The sequence below is a fragment of the Adiantum capillus-veneris genome, chromosome 21 (assembly GCF_014529385.1).
Source record: "Adiantum capillus-veneris isolate H3 chromosome 21, ASM1452938v2, whole genome shotgun sequence".
In the NCBI taxonomy this organism is placed as follows: Eukaryota; Viridiplantae; Streptophyta; class Polypodiopsida; order Polypodiales; family Pteridaceae; genus Adiantum; species Adiantum capillus-veneris.
The window spans coordinates 9,656,633-9,672,748 of NC_140951.1; the positions used below are offsets into that span (position 1 = coordinate 9,656,633).

The 16,116-nt window shown below is 46.2% G+C and overlaps 1 protein-coding gene across 2 annotated transcripts in view; it reads left to right on the forward strand.

Moving 5' to 3' along the window:
- The first annotated feature begins 527 nt into the window (after positions 1–527).
- LOC147430526 (DNA polymerase delta subunit 1) overlaps positions 528–16,116 on the forward strand; it is a 59,152-nt gene continuing 43,563 nt past the window's right edge. Inside the window, exon 1 of one of the 2 annotated variants that reach the window (XM_086493140.1) lies at positions 528–869. In XM_086493140.1, the coding sequence (XP_086349266.1) occupies positions 563–869 (307 nt within the window). In that variant the 5' untranslated portion in view covers positions 528–562. The remainder of the gene's footprint in view (positions 870–16,116) is intronic. The other variant, XM_086493139.1, reaches the window with a different exon arrangement.

Below are 16,116 nucleotides of genomic sequence, written 5' to 3' on the forward strand. Positions count from 1 at the left end.
CCCACCAATTGTGGGTTTTGCCAAAAAAAGAAGAAGAAGATTCGTTCCTGTTTTCTTATTCTGAAATGTGTAGCACATACTAGTTTATATCTGTAACTCCTACTAGCACATGAATCTTCCAAGATCCGAGATTCGGATTCATTTCCTGCCTTCCACTGGCGCACAGAGAGCAGCAAAACTCACAATCAATTTGCACATTCGAACTCGGACGGACCCGCCTTGGAATCCTAATGCGAACCACCTCAACCAACTGCTTTCAGTGCTGATATGCTAGAGTTTTAATTTTTTTAAAAATAATTTTCAACCCCTTCCTAGCCCTCCGTCCACCTGTGCCACTGCGTTGCTGCTGAGGCTAATGTTGTCGCCCGGCTGCCCAAGTTCATGCTCGGTGTGTTTACCTTTGCTTCGATTGCTCCCCCCCCCCCCCACTACATCGACCTCTACTTTTCCTTTCTTCCCTTCAATCAAAATTGGCACCCATGCAAGATTCCTTTTGCTTTTTGTATTTTTCACTTCCCCCCTGGCACATTTGATCTAAAACATTCTGGCATTTCCCTCCACAATGTATTCCCCTTATTCCAGTTTGGCGGGAAATAGCATCGTGAGCAGAGCCATGGATCCCAAGCGCAAAGCCGGGAACCTCTCCAGCGCCCTTCCGCCGTCCAAGCGCGTGCAAGGAAATCTGCAGAGCCCCTCCCTTCCATCTCAGCCACTCGATGAAGAAGAAGATTACGATGTCGATGTCTTCATGGAGGAGCTCCTCCTCCGTGATGAGGAGCTTCGTGATTCCGGAATTGAGGGCCTTGCATCTCGACTTTCCAAGTGGCGACGCCCACAGCCTCACCTCGATTTCAGTACAAAAAATATTGGTAAGTCTCTATTGCGTTGCGTATATAAAAGAGAGAGAGAGAGAGAGAGAGAGAGAGAGAGAGAGAGAGAGAGAGAGAGAGAGAGAGAGAGAGAGAGAGAGAGATGAAATGGTTATTCACGTCTGCAAAATGCCTAGAAGATCTATCGGACCTAATGATCACACGAGTAATCACACCATTGTCATATGTTTTAAATGTCAAAACAAAAGACTAAGGGAAAATGCTAGAAATGTAAACAAACCAGTGAATAACAAGAGCCAGCTGGTAGCATCTTTCCCAAAGCTTGATCTTTTGAGTGGGTTGTCGTCATTACATAACTCTTTCGTGGGCCGTTGCATCACGGCATCAACCTCCTCCTATGTAAGAACCTCGGGGAAGCTGCTCTATGCCTCTCAATAACGGCTTGAGTGCGGCCATGGTATATGCATCGCTGATGCAATCTACGAGAGGGATGAGGGAGGCGCGCTTTGTACTCTAGCAAGGAGATTCCCATGTATTGAAAAGTGACATGTGCCAAAGTTCTTGTTAGGGTTGCTGTTTTATAAGGAATCTGTCTCCTAACTTGGAGTTTGTCCTCTGCTAGAGCCTAAAGGGTGTCGAACTCTGTAGTAAAGTATGTTTGTGATTTGTGTAAACCCGGTGAGATAAGTCCAAGGCATCCTTGATTAGTGCAATTCATCACCCTCTACCCAAGGTATTATTGTAATCCATCTCCTCGACAGAGACCTAGAGCCCTATGTGAAGAGACAATGAAATCATTCTTGTACCTATGATAGATTGGGCGTCTACAAATGTAATGCTTCTTTGCCTCTGATTTGAGTTGCATAGTTGGCATAACCGTTGCTTCATAGATGTATATCTACCTATCTTTATTTGGAGTTGGAGGGGGTCATTCAATGAGGGTAGGAAATAGGAAAGGTGGTGATTGCAAGGTCAGTAGATTGAGAAGGGGGTGGTGTAGTGAGGGCTTGATGATGGAAACAAGTAGGGACAAGCAAGTTTCTTTCTCCCTCTTATCTCTGTGTGTGTGTGTGTGTGTGTGTCTCTTTTAAGATGATGAATATATTTAAACACGAGGGCACACTCCCCTAGATCAAATGTACAAAGTGCGCTTAGTACTAGAAAAAAATTTCCAAAAATATCTGTGTACATCAAATCGAACCCGAAGTTCTCACCCCTAAGATGATAGATCTCCTACCTCTTAGATATGAGAGATTCATTCTCCTCATTGTGTCATAAGCACACAAGAGGAAAGATTTCCAAACAATGTCTCGGTTGTTTTTTAGCTCTCTTATCTTCTATCTCTTGGATAGAAGAAGTGGAATGTTGTCATATTGTGTCATGAGCACAACAAGAGGAATATCACATGGTCTACTATCTCAAAGGCTTTATCATTAGGCTCTCTAGGAGATACACGTGGCCGCAGTAGAGATGGTATTTGAAGAAGACAGAAATCTAGTTAGGAAATTTGTGCGTATATATAAATACGTGGAGCGAGGTGCAAGTGCGTTTGTGTCATTAGTATCTTTTCTTGTCTCTCTTCTCCTTGCTTTCTTTGCATCCATTCTTAGGCTTCTAGAAGTACTAGATGTTGAAGACCCACCAAGGGCCTCCTATCTCTCGTGCATGTGTGGCTATTGTCTCTGCTCTCACTTCACTATATGGTGAGTACATCCATACCCTCACTTGCACTGTTAAGTCACTTAAGCATATAGGCATATGTCAGTCATTTATAAATAAGTGACTGACATGACATTTATTAAAAGTAGGTAGGGTAAATGGCTAAAGGACCTATAAAAGTGGCCTTTGGGCACGAGTAGAAGGTAGATGAGGGGAGGAGCAGTAGCATAGCCTCTCAAGAAGCACCAGCAGTGTTAGGTGCAACGGAATGAATGTTGTTTCTCTCAAGATTAGTGATCTTTATTGCTCAAGGTTCCTTTTAGTTCTTAGGGAAAGAGGGATTTTTCCGTCTTATGGAGAGTGCTATGATCACAACACAAAGTGAGTGGACACTATGCGTGCAAGTGAATGAGACTGAGGGAAGAGAGAAGAGAGATACGACACCGAGAGGTTGTAAAACCCTCCTCCGAAGGCCCCACTCATTGGCGAGAGTGGTCTACTTGATTGCACAAAAGTGTACAATGCGAATGCAATGGACTGATGCCATGGGACTATGCCGATGATGACGACGGCGATGACGATGACGACTCGATGGCTGAATCTGTGATCTTCTTTGGCTATATTTCGTGACTGTTTTGGTGGCTGAAAATGCTGTTTTGGCTGCGTTTTCTTGGGCTAAAGTTGGGGGAACTTTTGCAACCAATCTGGGTCGGTTCTGCTACGACTCGTCTGCTGAAAACCTGCGTTTCTTCAAGGCTGAAATCTGCGTTTTTGTACTGCTGTTGCTGCGTTTTACATGGCTGAAAATCGCTGAGATTTGCAAGAGGCCAATGCTTGGAAAAACGCTGAAGTGTGCAGCAGGGCTAGCGTTAGCAGTTTGCTGATGTTGCTAAGCCAAAACGTTGCATGGCTGAAGTGCTAAGGGAAAAAATGCTGGTTTCATAGGCTTGCTTGAAGAGGAAAAACGTTGGGTTCATAGGCTGCTGTGCTGAGGAAAAACGCCAAGGCTTGATGCCTGTGGGTCGCGGGGAAACACGCCAAGGATGGGGAACTTTGATGGCGATGGTCTAATGCTGAGGATGGGAACTTGCCCGGCGAGGATGGGGGTCCAAAACACTGGGGGTGCTGGGGGGTACTGCTGAGAAGTTGCCTGTTGAGCGGGAAGCTCCTGCTGCCTCTTCTGCTGTGGAGTGCTAACTTGGGTTTTCTTCGATGGCGATGGTCTAATGCTGAGGATGGGAACTTGCCCGGCGAGGATGGGGGTCCAAAACACTGGGGGTGCTGGGGGGTACTGCTGAGAAGTTGCCTGTTGAGCGGGAAGCTCCTGCTGCCTCTTCTGCTGTGGAGTGCTAACTTGGGTTTTCTTATATATTAACTTACCCAATTTGCCCTATTGACTACCCAACAAAAGTCGCTTAATAAATAAGTGAAAAATGTCAAAAATAGGGAAAATGGGATAAAGTCACTTGAAAAATCCCCTAATTGATTCTAATGGATTCTGAAGGGAATACTTATGATCATGCTGTGTGCAACTGGAGGAGATGCATCTAAGCTAAGTGACTGGGCATGCACGGTCTACAAATAGACTCACAAAAGTGCCAGATCACTGCTGACTGGAACCCTGCTATGGTGTAGCTTGTCCACGGACACATAGGGTTGGGATGTGTCACGTGACAAGCAGATTTGGCGTTTTTCAGCCATCAGCCTCAGCGTTTTCAGCCATCGCCGTCCTTGGCGATAGTAGATCAGCCCACAACCTCGTCGCCGTCGTCATCGCAGTACCCTCAGCATTTTCGGTTTTCAGCCCATAGCCTCTTCAGCGATTTCAGTTTTCAGCCCATCGCCGTCCCCGACGATAGCAGATCAGCCCACAGCCTCCTCTCGTCGTCGTCGTCGTCATCGTCGTCGTCGTCGCAGTACCCTCAGCGTTTTCAGTTTTCAGCCCATAGCCTCTCCAGCGATTTCAATTTTCAGCCCATCGTCGTCCCTGGCGATAGCATATCAGCCCACAACGTCATCTTCATTGTCATCGTTGTCGTCGTCGTCCTCATTGTAATACCAAGTATCTCTAGCAACACCCCTTACCATCTTTAGTACACAACAGTACCAAGAACTAAGTACTCGTAGTACCCTTCAGTATCTTAGTAGTACCAAGCATCTGCATCAAGTACCCATTAGCATCTCAACATTTAGCATCAATGTATCAACATTTGTGCAAGTCAGAAAGCAATTACTTGCTTTTGCAACAGAGCAAGGGGGTCCTTGAGGGTGGTTGGAACCCGACATGCGGTGTTCTCTCTCTCTCTCTCTCTCTCTCTCTCTCTCTCTCTCTATAGACGAGATCTACAAACGTCTATCCACTGAGGAGCCAGGGCGACCTCTGGATGAGCTTACTACTATACTGACACAGACATTACATGATGCAGCAGCAGAGGCGTACCCACACACCCAGCCTGAGCAGAGACGTCGTTTTGGGAGCATGCCTTAGAACAGCTGGTATGATGAGGAATGTCGTTAGACTAGAGCTAGACTTCAGAGAGAAGTGCTTTTGGGGGACATCACTCACAGACAGTCACAGATTGACTTCCGACGCCTAGTGTAGCGGAAGAAGAGGGCATTTTTGGCTCGACTAGAGCAAGATTTATACCAACTATTCTTGAGTCAGGACTCGCGTGAGGCATGGCGGCTCTTTCATGAGCTGTCTCTCCCCCTGCCATTACCTCTACAGAGACTTGGGGTCAGTACGCATCATCTTTGTACACAGTTTGTGGACAACAACCCCTTCTCGACCCCCCCGATCCATGCCCACACACATGTGCTTTTTTCACTGTTGAGATGGTGAAGAAGGCCATTGATAGGATGAGGACTGGGAGAGCATATGATCATGATGGCTTAGTGGTTGAGCATTTCATGCATGCCAGAGATCTACTAGCAAAGCTTCTAGCAATCATGTTTAACCATGCCATGTGTGAGGTCTTACCTGATACTTGGAGCCTATCTATGATTGTACCTATCTTCAAATTAGGGGACCCTATGGAGCTTGGGAATTATCGCACTATCATGATTGGACACACATTGGCACGGTGGTACGCATCCATTCTTGAGCAGCAATTGAGTAGATGGACAGAGAGAGAAGGAATGTGTGCAACTTGGCAGGAAGGTTTCAGGAGAGGTTTTTCTACTCGTGACCATATCTTGACACTTAGGGCCATCATCGAGGAGGGCAAATCTCGTGGGAGACGAATTTATTGTAGCTTTGTGGACTTTCCGCAAAGCATTTGACACAGTACCCAAAGCTAGATTAATGCACAGATTACAGGAGATGGGAGTACCCACAAAGCTCATTTGGGGGATCATGGCATTGTATAGATCAGTAGTAGGGCATGTACGCACTTCAGAGGGTCTATCTACACCGGTTTACTCCACTATTGGAGTGAAGCAGGCTGCCCGCTCTCTCCTACTCTATTTGGTATGTATGTGGATGAGATTTCTGACTACATTGAGAGAGATGGTGATAGAGGTGCACCGTTGGCAGGGACATGGATTCCGCTATTGTTAAATGCTGATGATATTGTGTTGATCTCCGACTCTCCGGAGGGATGCAACGTCACTTTGATGCTTTGCATAGGTTTGCCCATGAAAGTGGCTTGTCTGTCAACCTTGGTAAAACCAAGGTCATGGTATTTAATACCACCCCATAGTGCGGCGCCCGCATTCACATATGGCCAGGAGACAGTGGAATATACAAATGCTTACACTTACCTTGGAGTGGTTTTTAGTGGACTAGCATTTTCTTTGAGGAGAGCAACAGAGACTAGATTGACCAGAGCCCATTCGGCATTGGGGAGATTGGAGAAGATGTGTTCACAGGTTCTGTTTCAGGAGCCTCGAACGAAGCTCTGGCTCTGACACTTTGGTGGCTTTTGCATTGCTCTATGGAGCTTAGGTATGGGGGCCTTCATTGGATCGTCACGGGAGGACAGGTCGCACTGATGGATGGGGGGACATGGAGAAACCTCTGGTCTCTATGATCTCGCGGCTCATTAGAGCCAAGGCTTCAGTACCACATGCCGTTATCCGAGTAGAGCTAGCTGCCCCCCCCACTAATAGTCGAGGCGCTCACCAGATCCGTCTCCTTTATACACCGCATGTGGGAACTTCCTAGAGACAGATACTCCCACCTTGCACTTGAGTCCTCTCGACAGTTAGCCATGCAGGGAGATACAACATGTTGGTATGGGGAGATGGCATCATGGTTCTAGGCGCATGGGTTTAGTATAGACAGATTGCCCCCCTTCCAGTACTCATTGGATGCACCCTCTCTGACTCTTACACACTCAGAGACCACCAGGCTCATCCGCCAGGACCTGACTCAACTAGACACCAGGATGACATGGATACAGCCAGCACAGGAGCTGGGCACGATGATGGCTTTCTACAGTGAGCATCTTCTCCAGCTTTCGGTGGACGGTTATGTGACGAGGCCGAGATACATGGACACTCACTTGTCTCATGGGATACGGTGTGCTGGCCAGATACGCACATCTTCACACCAGCTGTGGATCGAGACTCAGAGATACAACGGAGTACCAACAGAGGCTAGGACATGCCCCCTGTGTGACATGGAGCCTGAGACAGAGTTACACTACACATGCCACTATGAGATACAAAGTAAAATGTGGTCCCGTGGTAAGGGGAGGGGGCGATCCATGGGAGGCTAGGATGCAAGTTACATTGTATATGAGAGGGGGGGGGGGGATGAAGCTATCTCTAGGGGGTATGGCTGCACATCTGTGTTGTGGGACAATTATGAAGTATATCAAGCCAACTAGACCCATGGTATATAAATTGAGGGTGTAAGATTTGCTACATAGGTGGATGTGGTGTAAGGGCTGTGCGTATGATTGCGGCTGGGTTTGCCTGCATTAGAGCAAATCTCTCTTGGGCTGCCCGGGTGGTGAGTCTAGATCTCTTAGATCTGCATGCGATGGAGTCTTGTGTTTGTGTATCATGGAGCTTGAGGGTGTCTCCTAGCTTTGACAGTCTTAGCCTGTCGTAGGGCGACCCCTCTCTATGTCTGGCACTAGGGTGGTGTTCCTCTGGAAGAAGCTTGTAAGTTGCCTGTCTGCCATCCTCTGGTGCTGCTACAATTGCCAATAACATCTCTCTATGTCTATGTATCTCCTCTAGAAAATGGCCAAATTGTCTATGTATGTCTGTATATGTAACTCTTTGTCTATGTATCTCCACTAGAAAATGGCCAACTAACGTTGATTTCTAGACTCCATGATTTATCGTAGGGTGGGTTGTCTTGTGAAAAGAGCCTCATATTTGTCTTTGATACTTTCATATGCTAGACATTTACAGATAAGGTTCTCGTCCTCAATCACCCTCTTGTGTTCAAAGTTGGTAGAACCTCTTAGCTCGGGGGTATAGGCAACTCTTCCTGCCTTATAGCTGGTGTGATGATACTCAGAGCTGACCCATTGCCACTCGTGAGTTATGTGGCATGTATGTGTCCATGTAGTGTGGTCTCTGGATGAACCCCTTGTCTAGCATGGTGTAGAAGTGTCTTCGGGGGAATTTGGCTATGGGTGCTTGGATTTGTGAGGCTAAGGATTAAAAATTGGAAACCGACTCTAGTTTGCTTGGGAATTATTGCACTATCATGATTAGACACACGCTATATGTATATATCATTTCATTTCTCTCTGGCATTTTTCTCCAACTATCTCATCTTCTCTCTTTGGCGCTCTCTCCTCTGCATGTAGACACCCTACATGTAGTGTTTGTGCTCGCAAGTGATTGCGGTGCCCGTACGGTGGGTGGCTTGCGTTGGTTGCCCGGTCCAGAGAGGAGGTTTGCTTGCGGTTGCAGACAAGATCATCACCCGATTTACCCTTTTTCGTTTGCACCTTTGATAAATGTAACTTTTTGGTCTCATCGATCATTTTGGCCTTTAGAGGACGTTAATATGCTCTCTCTCTCTCTCTCTCTCTGTCTCTCTCGATTACTAGTCATTAGACCGAACCTCATCCAGTTGGACACTAGGAGTAGATGGCTAGCGCCATCATAGGCACTAGGGACAAAGATGGCTTTCTATCGGGAATTTTCTTCATACTACAGATGATGATTTCATAGTAGTCATTGCTAGCGCCATCATAGGCACTAGGGACAAAGATGGCTTTCTACCGGGAAAATTTTCTTCATACTACAGATGATGATTTCATAGTACGACCCAGCTACATGGACACACACTTGTCACACAACTTGAGATGTGTCCTTGGCCAGATTGACACTTCTTCACACCAACTTAAGATAGAGACATGCAGATATAGGAGAGTACCACTAGAGCAGAGGATTTGTTAGGTATGCCAACATGAGCTAGAGACCACCTATTATGAGATTGGAGGACGCTTCCATTGCCTGTTGAGAGAGGCTTTGCACCATTGACCAAGGTCATGGTTTACTATGACCAAAGATTTTTGGCGTGCATCTCTAAGAGATAATGTAGATTCAGAGAGACTCCTTAGAGGACACCCCACCGAGAGAGGGTCTACATAGAGACAATGGATTTTCTAGAGCCCTCACTCAACAACACTACAGAGAGGAGACACTACCTGCTAGAAAGGGGACATTGTCACGGGACGGGCACCACGTGCCAACGAAAAAGAGCAAACTGAACATTTTTAAGCACTTCAAATAACAATTGAATTGAAAGAGATACACGACACGAGACGGAGAGTAGCGGAGTTACATCCCGAGAAAGAGCACTGGCCCCAAACCTTGGCGCCCCTTTCGGTATTTCTTTATGTTGCTTGAACTCAGTACAATGCCAGTACTTGCGCTCTGCACCTTCACCCGGAAGAGTGCCAGAGACTCAGCCCTTTGCACATATTTAAAGGCCCTTGGCCTATGAAAAGCAGTTACATGAAAAGCATCAAACTCAAAAGCAATTGGCCCAAAAGTTGCCATCGTGTTTTACGAAAATCTGTACAGCTACCACGTCATCGGCGTAAATTGCGAGGGTCTGTACAACTGCCACGCTAGCATGTCAGTGTGAAATCCGGAAATCTGTACTGTTGCCACATCATGTTGATTGCCAGAGACTGTGTGTGTGTGTGTCTTTATTTTATGTCTTTAGGTCGCTTGGGCCCCATCAGACAGGGTCTCGTAAGTTGGTGGGAACTCTTCTTTAAAAATAGGCCACTCGGCAAGACTTTGCAAGTTGGTGAAACTTCTTATGTTGCTTGTGCTTCCTCTACTACTTCTAGCTAGGGTTTAGGCCCCTTGGTTGGGATCTGCAGGTTGGCTCCATTCTTTAGTGGCCTGACACGTCAGCAGTATGTGACATGACATCACTTGATAGAGTTGTCCAGCTAGGATGAGCCGGATACCCAGGCTTTGAGGATCCTCACACCTTTGGAGATGCATACATAGGCGGATCAGGGTCATCATTGATCGACATTGAGCATGGCTTGTCAGGCTTCCCAACATGGAGGACATTGACAATTTGACACTCTATGACAGAGACCAATGCTTGATCTCTCGAGATGAGTTGTAACGCATAGAGGACGGGGGTCAGGAGGTGTGGCAATCCTATTTAGGGAGGAGCTTCAACCACTCATTTGTATTGTTTGGAGAGATGAGCATGCCAGATATATGTGGGTTAGAGTGAGAGCGGAGACAGGGAGGCCACTCTACATTGCAATATGCTATTTTGCCCCCAACACCTCATTATGCATCGCCCAAGGGCAATCACCCTACATGATATTGGATGAGGACATATGGGAGTTCTCTAGGGATGGCATTCTTTTGGGAGACTTTAATGCCAGGATGGGCCAGTCTCAGACAGCTTTCTATAATACCTCAGAGGAATGTTGAGAGAATCGGATATCAGTGATATGGGATTGGCCAGGTGTTCATAGGATGAAGAGCACATTGGATATGGGGGACATGTGACAGATTTGGGGATTGCACATGGACTGGCCATCTTGAATGGCCTCCAGAGATTTCCAACGTTGAGTGGGTTCACTTGTTTTCCTCATAGACATGGGACTAGCATAGTGGATTATGTTTTGAATCAGCCCACTTTTATACCCTCTATGCATGACTTTACAGTTGGGCCAAGCCTAGTGCTCTCCTCACGTTTATCGTCTCATTCCATTTCAGCACAACTCGACTGGCACAGACATCTACGCATACTTGATACACTTTTACTTCGGAGATTGATTCTGTCTATATAGATGGTTATGCACAGAGAATCCGGGGAGACCTCTCGGGGAGCTCACTTATATATTGACAGACACTATAGGATGGAGCAACAGAGGCTTACCCACACACTGAGCCTGGGCAGAGACGATGTTCTGGGAGCATACCTGTCACGTGACACATCCAACCCTATGTGTCCGTGGACCTGCTACAGCATAGCAGGGTTCCCGTCAATCTAGATTAGAAGTGATCTTGCACTTTTGTGAGTCTATTCGTAGACCATGCATGCCCAGTCACTTAGTGTAGATGCATATCATCTGGTTGCACATCGCATAAGCATAAGCATTTACATCAGATTCCATCAGAGTCAGTTTGGGAATTTTTCCAGTGACTTTAGCCTAATTTCCCTATTTTTGACAATTTTCACTTATTTATTAAGTGACTTTTGTTGGGAACTGAGTAGGCCAAATTGCGTAAGTTAATATATAAGCAACCCAAAGCTAGCACTCAATGGCAGAAGAGGCAACAGGAGCTCCCGCTCAACAGGCACCTTCTCAGCAAGAACCCATCAACCCTAGCGTTTGCAGATCCTCTCTACAAGCCCTTGCGTTTTTGGACACCCTCAGCACCTCCCCAGATCTGGCGTTTTCCAGCTTTGTAGACATCGCCAACCTTCCAGTTTGCCTAGCGTTTTTGGTAGTACTACCAGATCTGCTAGCGTTCCCAATTTCAGCCCATTAGCGTTTTTGGATTTCAGAAGCAGTCCCAGATTTGCATGGCGTTTTACTAACGCTATAGAGGCAGCCCAGCGTTTTGGTTTTCAGCCATAAATGCAGCAGATGTTCAGCGTTTTTCAGCAATCCACATGACAACAGATCCAGCCCTAGTTGGTTGCAGAGGATCCCTAAATTCAGCCCTCCAAAACACAGCCAAAACAGTCATTTTCAGCCACCGAAACAGTCCCGAAATTCAGCAGATAGAAGACCACAAATTTCAGCCCTAAAGTCGTCGTCGTCGTCACCATCGTGGTCACCGACATAGTCCCAAGTTGCATAAGTCCAATACATCGTCATTGTACCACTTTGTGCAATCATAAGTAGACCACTCTCGTCGACGAGAGTGGGGCCTTCGAAGGAGGGTTTACAACCTCTCGGTGTCGTATCTCTCTTCTCTCTCTTTCTCTCAGTCTCATACACTTTCACACACAGTGTCCATTCACTTTGTTTGTGATCATAGCATTCTCTCATTAAGAACGGAAGGCTCTCCCTTCCATAAGAACAAAAGGAACCTTGAGCACACTATGGAGCACTCATCTTGAGCAAAGCACAAACAATCATTGTGTTGCACCTAACATTGGTACTCAGAGCTTTGGCAGTGTTCTGTATCACTCAAGGAAAGAACCACAAGAATCACAAGAATTTTTTTGCTTGTTGCGGTCACACGAACCCAAGTTCACTTGGGCGTGTCAATTCCTAATCGTGTTTGTTGAAGAGTGACATGAATCCCAAGAAAGAAGGGCTTGTCCAGCCTCCCCTTGTGTCGCTTTTCACTCATTGAGAGCGGTCCGTGCACTTAGCGGCCGGTCAATCGACGTGAGGTGGGAAAAAGAAACCTTGGTGTGAGTGCAAGGCTGCCAAGGGGTGTCCCCGCGGAAAAGAGTAGAACGCGGGTGAAGAGAAGATCCTTCTCAAACGCGGTTTGCAAGCGAAAGAAAACCTCAAGACCCTCAAGACCCTGAACGACCTCAAGAACCCAAGAACCCAAGATCCTCAAGACCCCAAGTTCCTCGTGAACTTAAGAACCCAAGACTCCCCAAGAACCCAAGTTCCTCGTGAACTTAAGAACCCAAGATCACAAGAACCCACGACTTCAGGATAGTCATCACTCGAAGCGGAATGGATACTTCGCTTGGAGGTGATGAGCATGAGAGAGGCGAAGAAGAATTTTCCCCAGCAAGAGGTTTTTCCGACCCTCCCCCTTCCCCATCTACGACAAAGATTGCACTAACTCCTATGGAGGCTTTCGACAAGAGGATGATGGATAGGAAGATAGAAAGCGAAGAAAGAATCGCAGCCATCGAGCGTAAGTACCAAGAAAGAATGGCAACCATAGCGCGTGAGAGCGAGCAAGCATGCTTGGAAGCCAAAGCAAGAGAAGCAAGATTTGATCGCGAGAACAAAGCAGGAATGCAAGAGTTCTTGCAACTCTTTTCTCAAGCTCATGCACAGATGCAAGGAATCAGGAAAAGGAGACTCTCAGTCTCTTCTTCTCCAAAGCATGATACACAGGATTTGCATGATTGTGTGAAGCATGATGATGATTTGAATGATGATGATAAGCATGATGCTTTGAATGATATTGCTAAGCATGATGATTTGAATGGCAATGATAAGCATGATGATTTGATTGACAATGATGAGCATGATGATTTGGATGACACTGACAAGCATGATGATTTGCATGATCAAGATGGGATTTCGCACAAGCATGATGAGTTGCATAAAGATGATGTGATTGTTCACAAGGATGATGTGTTAGTTGATGCTTTTTCTAGCGAAGCTAACCTCATTGCAGATTCGATCAATCACGAAGAATCCATCTTGGTTTTCGAGTCAAGGTCCACACATCCCCCACAAGAAGATTCGATGGATCACGAAGGATCGATCTTGGCTCTCGAGCCTAGGTCAAAAGAACCCCCTCGGAAAGAACCCACTCAAGAAGAACTCCTTCAGGAAGCACCGATCTTGGCTCTTGAGCCTAGGTCTCATGAACCCTCACAGGAAGTATTATGTGTTCGTATGATTGATTCGTACACAGTGATCGAGTGTTTCATTCGTGATCGTTTCCTGTATTTTAGTCGACGTCTTTATGTGATCCCTTTTCCTAAGCATGACATATTGTACGTTGAGCACGTTTCCATCATGAATGAGCACGAATGCATGCTGATTTTTCATGAAAGTTGAAAAGTATGCATGTCAGGAAGTCACATTCCATGTCTCTTCCTTGGCACGACACAGTTGCAGAAAGAGCACATGAAAGTATGAGCACCAACCATAGGCATTTCCATTGTGAATTGCCACATTTGATTGATTTAGATCAGGAAAGAAAGATTGGATCTCATGGTTTGCGTGTATAGGATGAACGGTTTGGCACTCCGTCTAATTGTTCATCTACATTGCATGCACAGTCTTTTAGAAAGACACGATTTTTTCCACTCACTTTACATGGAATGGGTATGTTCATGTTTTTGTGTTGGAAGTGGTTTCAGGAATTTTCAGCCATGGAGATTCTTGAAGAAGAAAGAAGCAGGACTCTACATGAAGATGAAGCATTGAAGGAAACTTAGAAGACTTTGTGTCGCTTTCGGCGCGGCCCAAAGAAGAAGGCTTTGCAGACATTTCTGAAGTTCAAGTACCGCACGACCCACACATCAGAGTGGGCTGGCGAAGAGTCCCTTCCAGGATTCCGGATGCTCTTGGCGATCTCCCTCGACGCCACAGAGTTCGGTACCAGTACCTCACTTTAAAAAGGAGGGGATGTCACGTGACACATCCAACCATGTGTCCGTGGACAAGCTACAGCATAGCAGGGTTCCCGTCAGTCTAGATTAGAAGTGATCTGGCACTTTTGTGAGTCTATTCGTAGACCGTGCATGCCCAGTCACTTAGTGTAGTGTAGATGCATATCCTCTGGTTGCTCATCGCATAAGCATAAGCATTTACATCAGATTCCATCAGAGTCAGTTTGGGAATTTTTCTGTGACTTTAGCCTAATTTCCCTATTTTTGACAATTTTCACTTATTTATTAAGTGACTTTTGTTGGGAACTGAGTAGGACAAATTAGGTAAGTTAATATATAAGCAACCCAAAGCTAGCACTCAATGGCAGAAGAGGCAACAGGAGCTCCCGCTCAACAGGCACCTTCTCAGCAAGAACCCATCAACCCTAGCGTTTGCAGATCCTCTCTACAAGCCGTGGCGTTTTTGGACACCCTCAGCACCTCCCTAGATTTGGCGTTTTCCAGCTTTGCAGACATTGCCAGCCTTCCAGTTTGCCTAGCGTTTTTGGTAGTACTACCAGATCTGCTAGCGTTCCCAATTTCAGCCCATTAGCGTTTTTGGATTTCAGAAGCAGTCCCAGATTTGCATGGCGTTTTACTAACGCTATAGAGGCAGCCCAGCGTTTTGGTTTTCAGCCATAAATGCAGCAGATGTTCAGCGTTTTTCAGCAATCCACATGACAACAGATCCAGCCCTAGTTGGTTGCAGAGGATCCCTAAATTCAGCCCTCCAAAACACAGCCAAAACAGTCATTTTCAGCCACCGAAACAGTCCCGAAATTCAGCAGATAGAAGACCACAAATTTCAGCCCTAAAGTCGTCGTCGTCGTCACCATCGTGGTCACCGACATAGTCCCAAGTTGCATAAGTCCAATACATCGTCATTGTACCACTTTGTGCAATCATAAGTAGACCACTCTCGCCGACGAGAGTGGGGCCTTCGGAGGAGGGTTTACAACCTCTCGGTGTCGTATCTCTCTTCTCTCTCTTTCTCTCAGTCTCATTCACTTTCACGCACAGTGTCCATTCACTTTGTTTGTGATCATAGCATTCTCTCATTAAGAACGGAAGGCTCTCCCTTCCATAAGAACAAAAGGAACCTTGAGCACACTATGGAGTACTCATCTTGAGCAAAGCGCAAACAATCATTCCACTGCACCTAACAATACCCCAGAATAGTTGGTATAATGAGGAGTGCAAAAAGACCAGAGCCCGACTTCAGAGGGAGGTGCTTCTAGGAGTCATTACTCACAGGCAATCACAAATTGCTTCTCGACGTTTTGTACGATGAAAGAAGAGGGCGTTTCTAGCTTGAGTAGAGCAGGATTTATATCAGTTGTTTTTGAGCCAGGATTCAAGCAAGGCATGGCGACTCTTCCATGAGCACTCTGCCCCACCAATCATGTCACGTGCACATCTAACCCTATGTGTACGTGGACAAGCTACTTCATGACATGGGTTCAGTTCAGTTCAGTTAGCTTAGCTTAGGAAGTATTCTGGCACTTTTGTGAGTCTATCCGTAGACTGTGCATGTCCAGGCACTTCGAGTAGATGCATATCTACTCGTTGCACACAACATGATCATCAGATTTCCATCAGAACCCATCAGGAGCATTTTTACAGTGCATAGACCTATTTTTTCTATTTTAGCCATTTTTCACTTATTATTTTTAAGTGACTTTTGTTGGAAATTGGGTAGGGCAATTTAGCCATGCAAGTATATAAGAAACCCTAGCGCTAGCACTTTCTGGCAGGAGAGGCAGTAGACCACCGTGGACGTGCACCTTCTCAGCAAGACCGGCAGTCAACCTAGCATTTTCAGCCAACAAGAACCAGCCAGCGTTTTCAGCTTTGCAG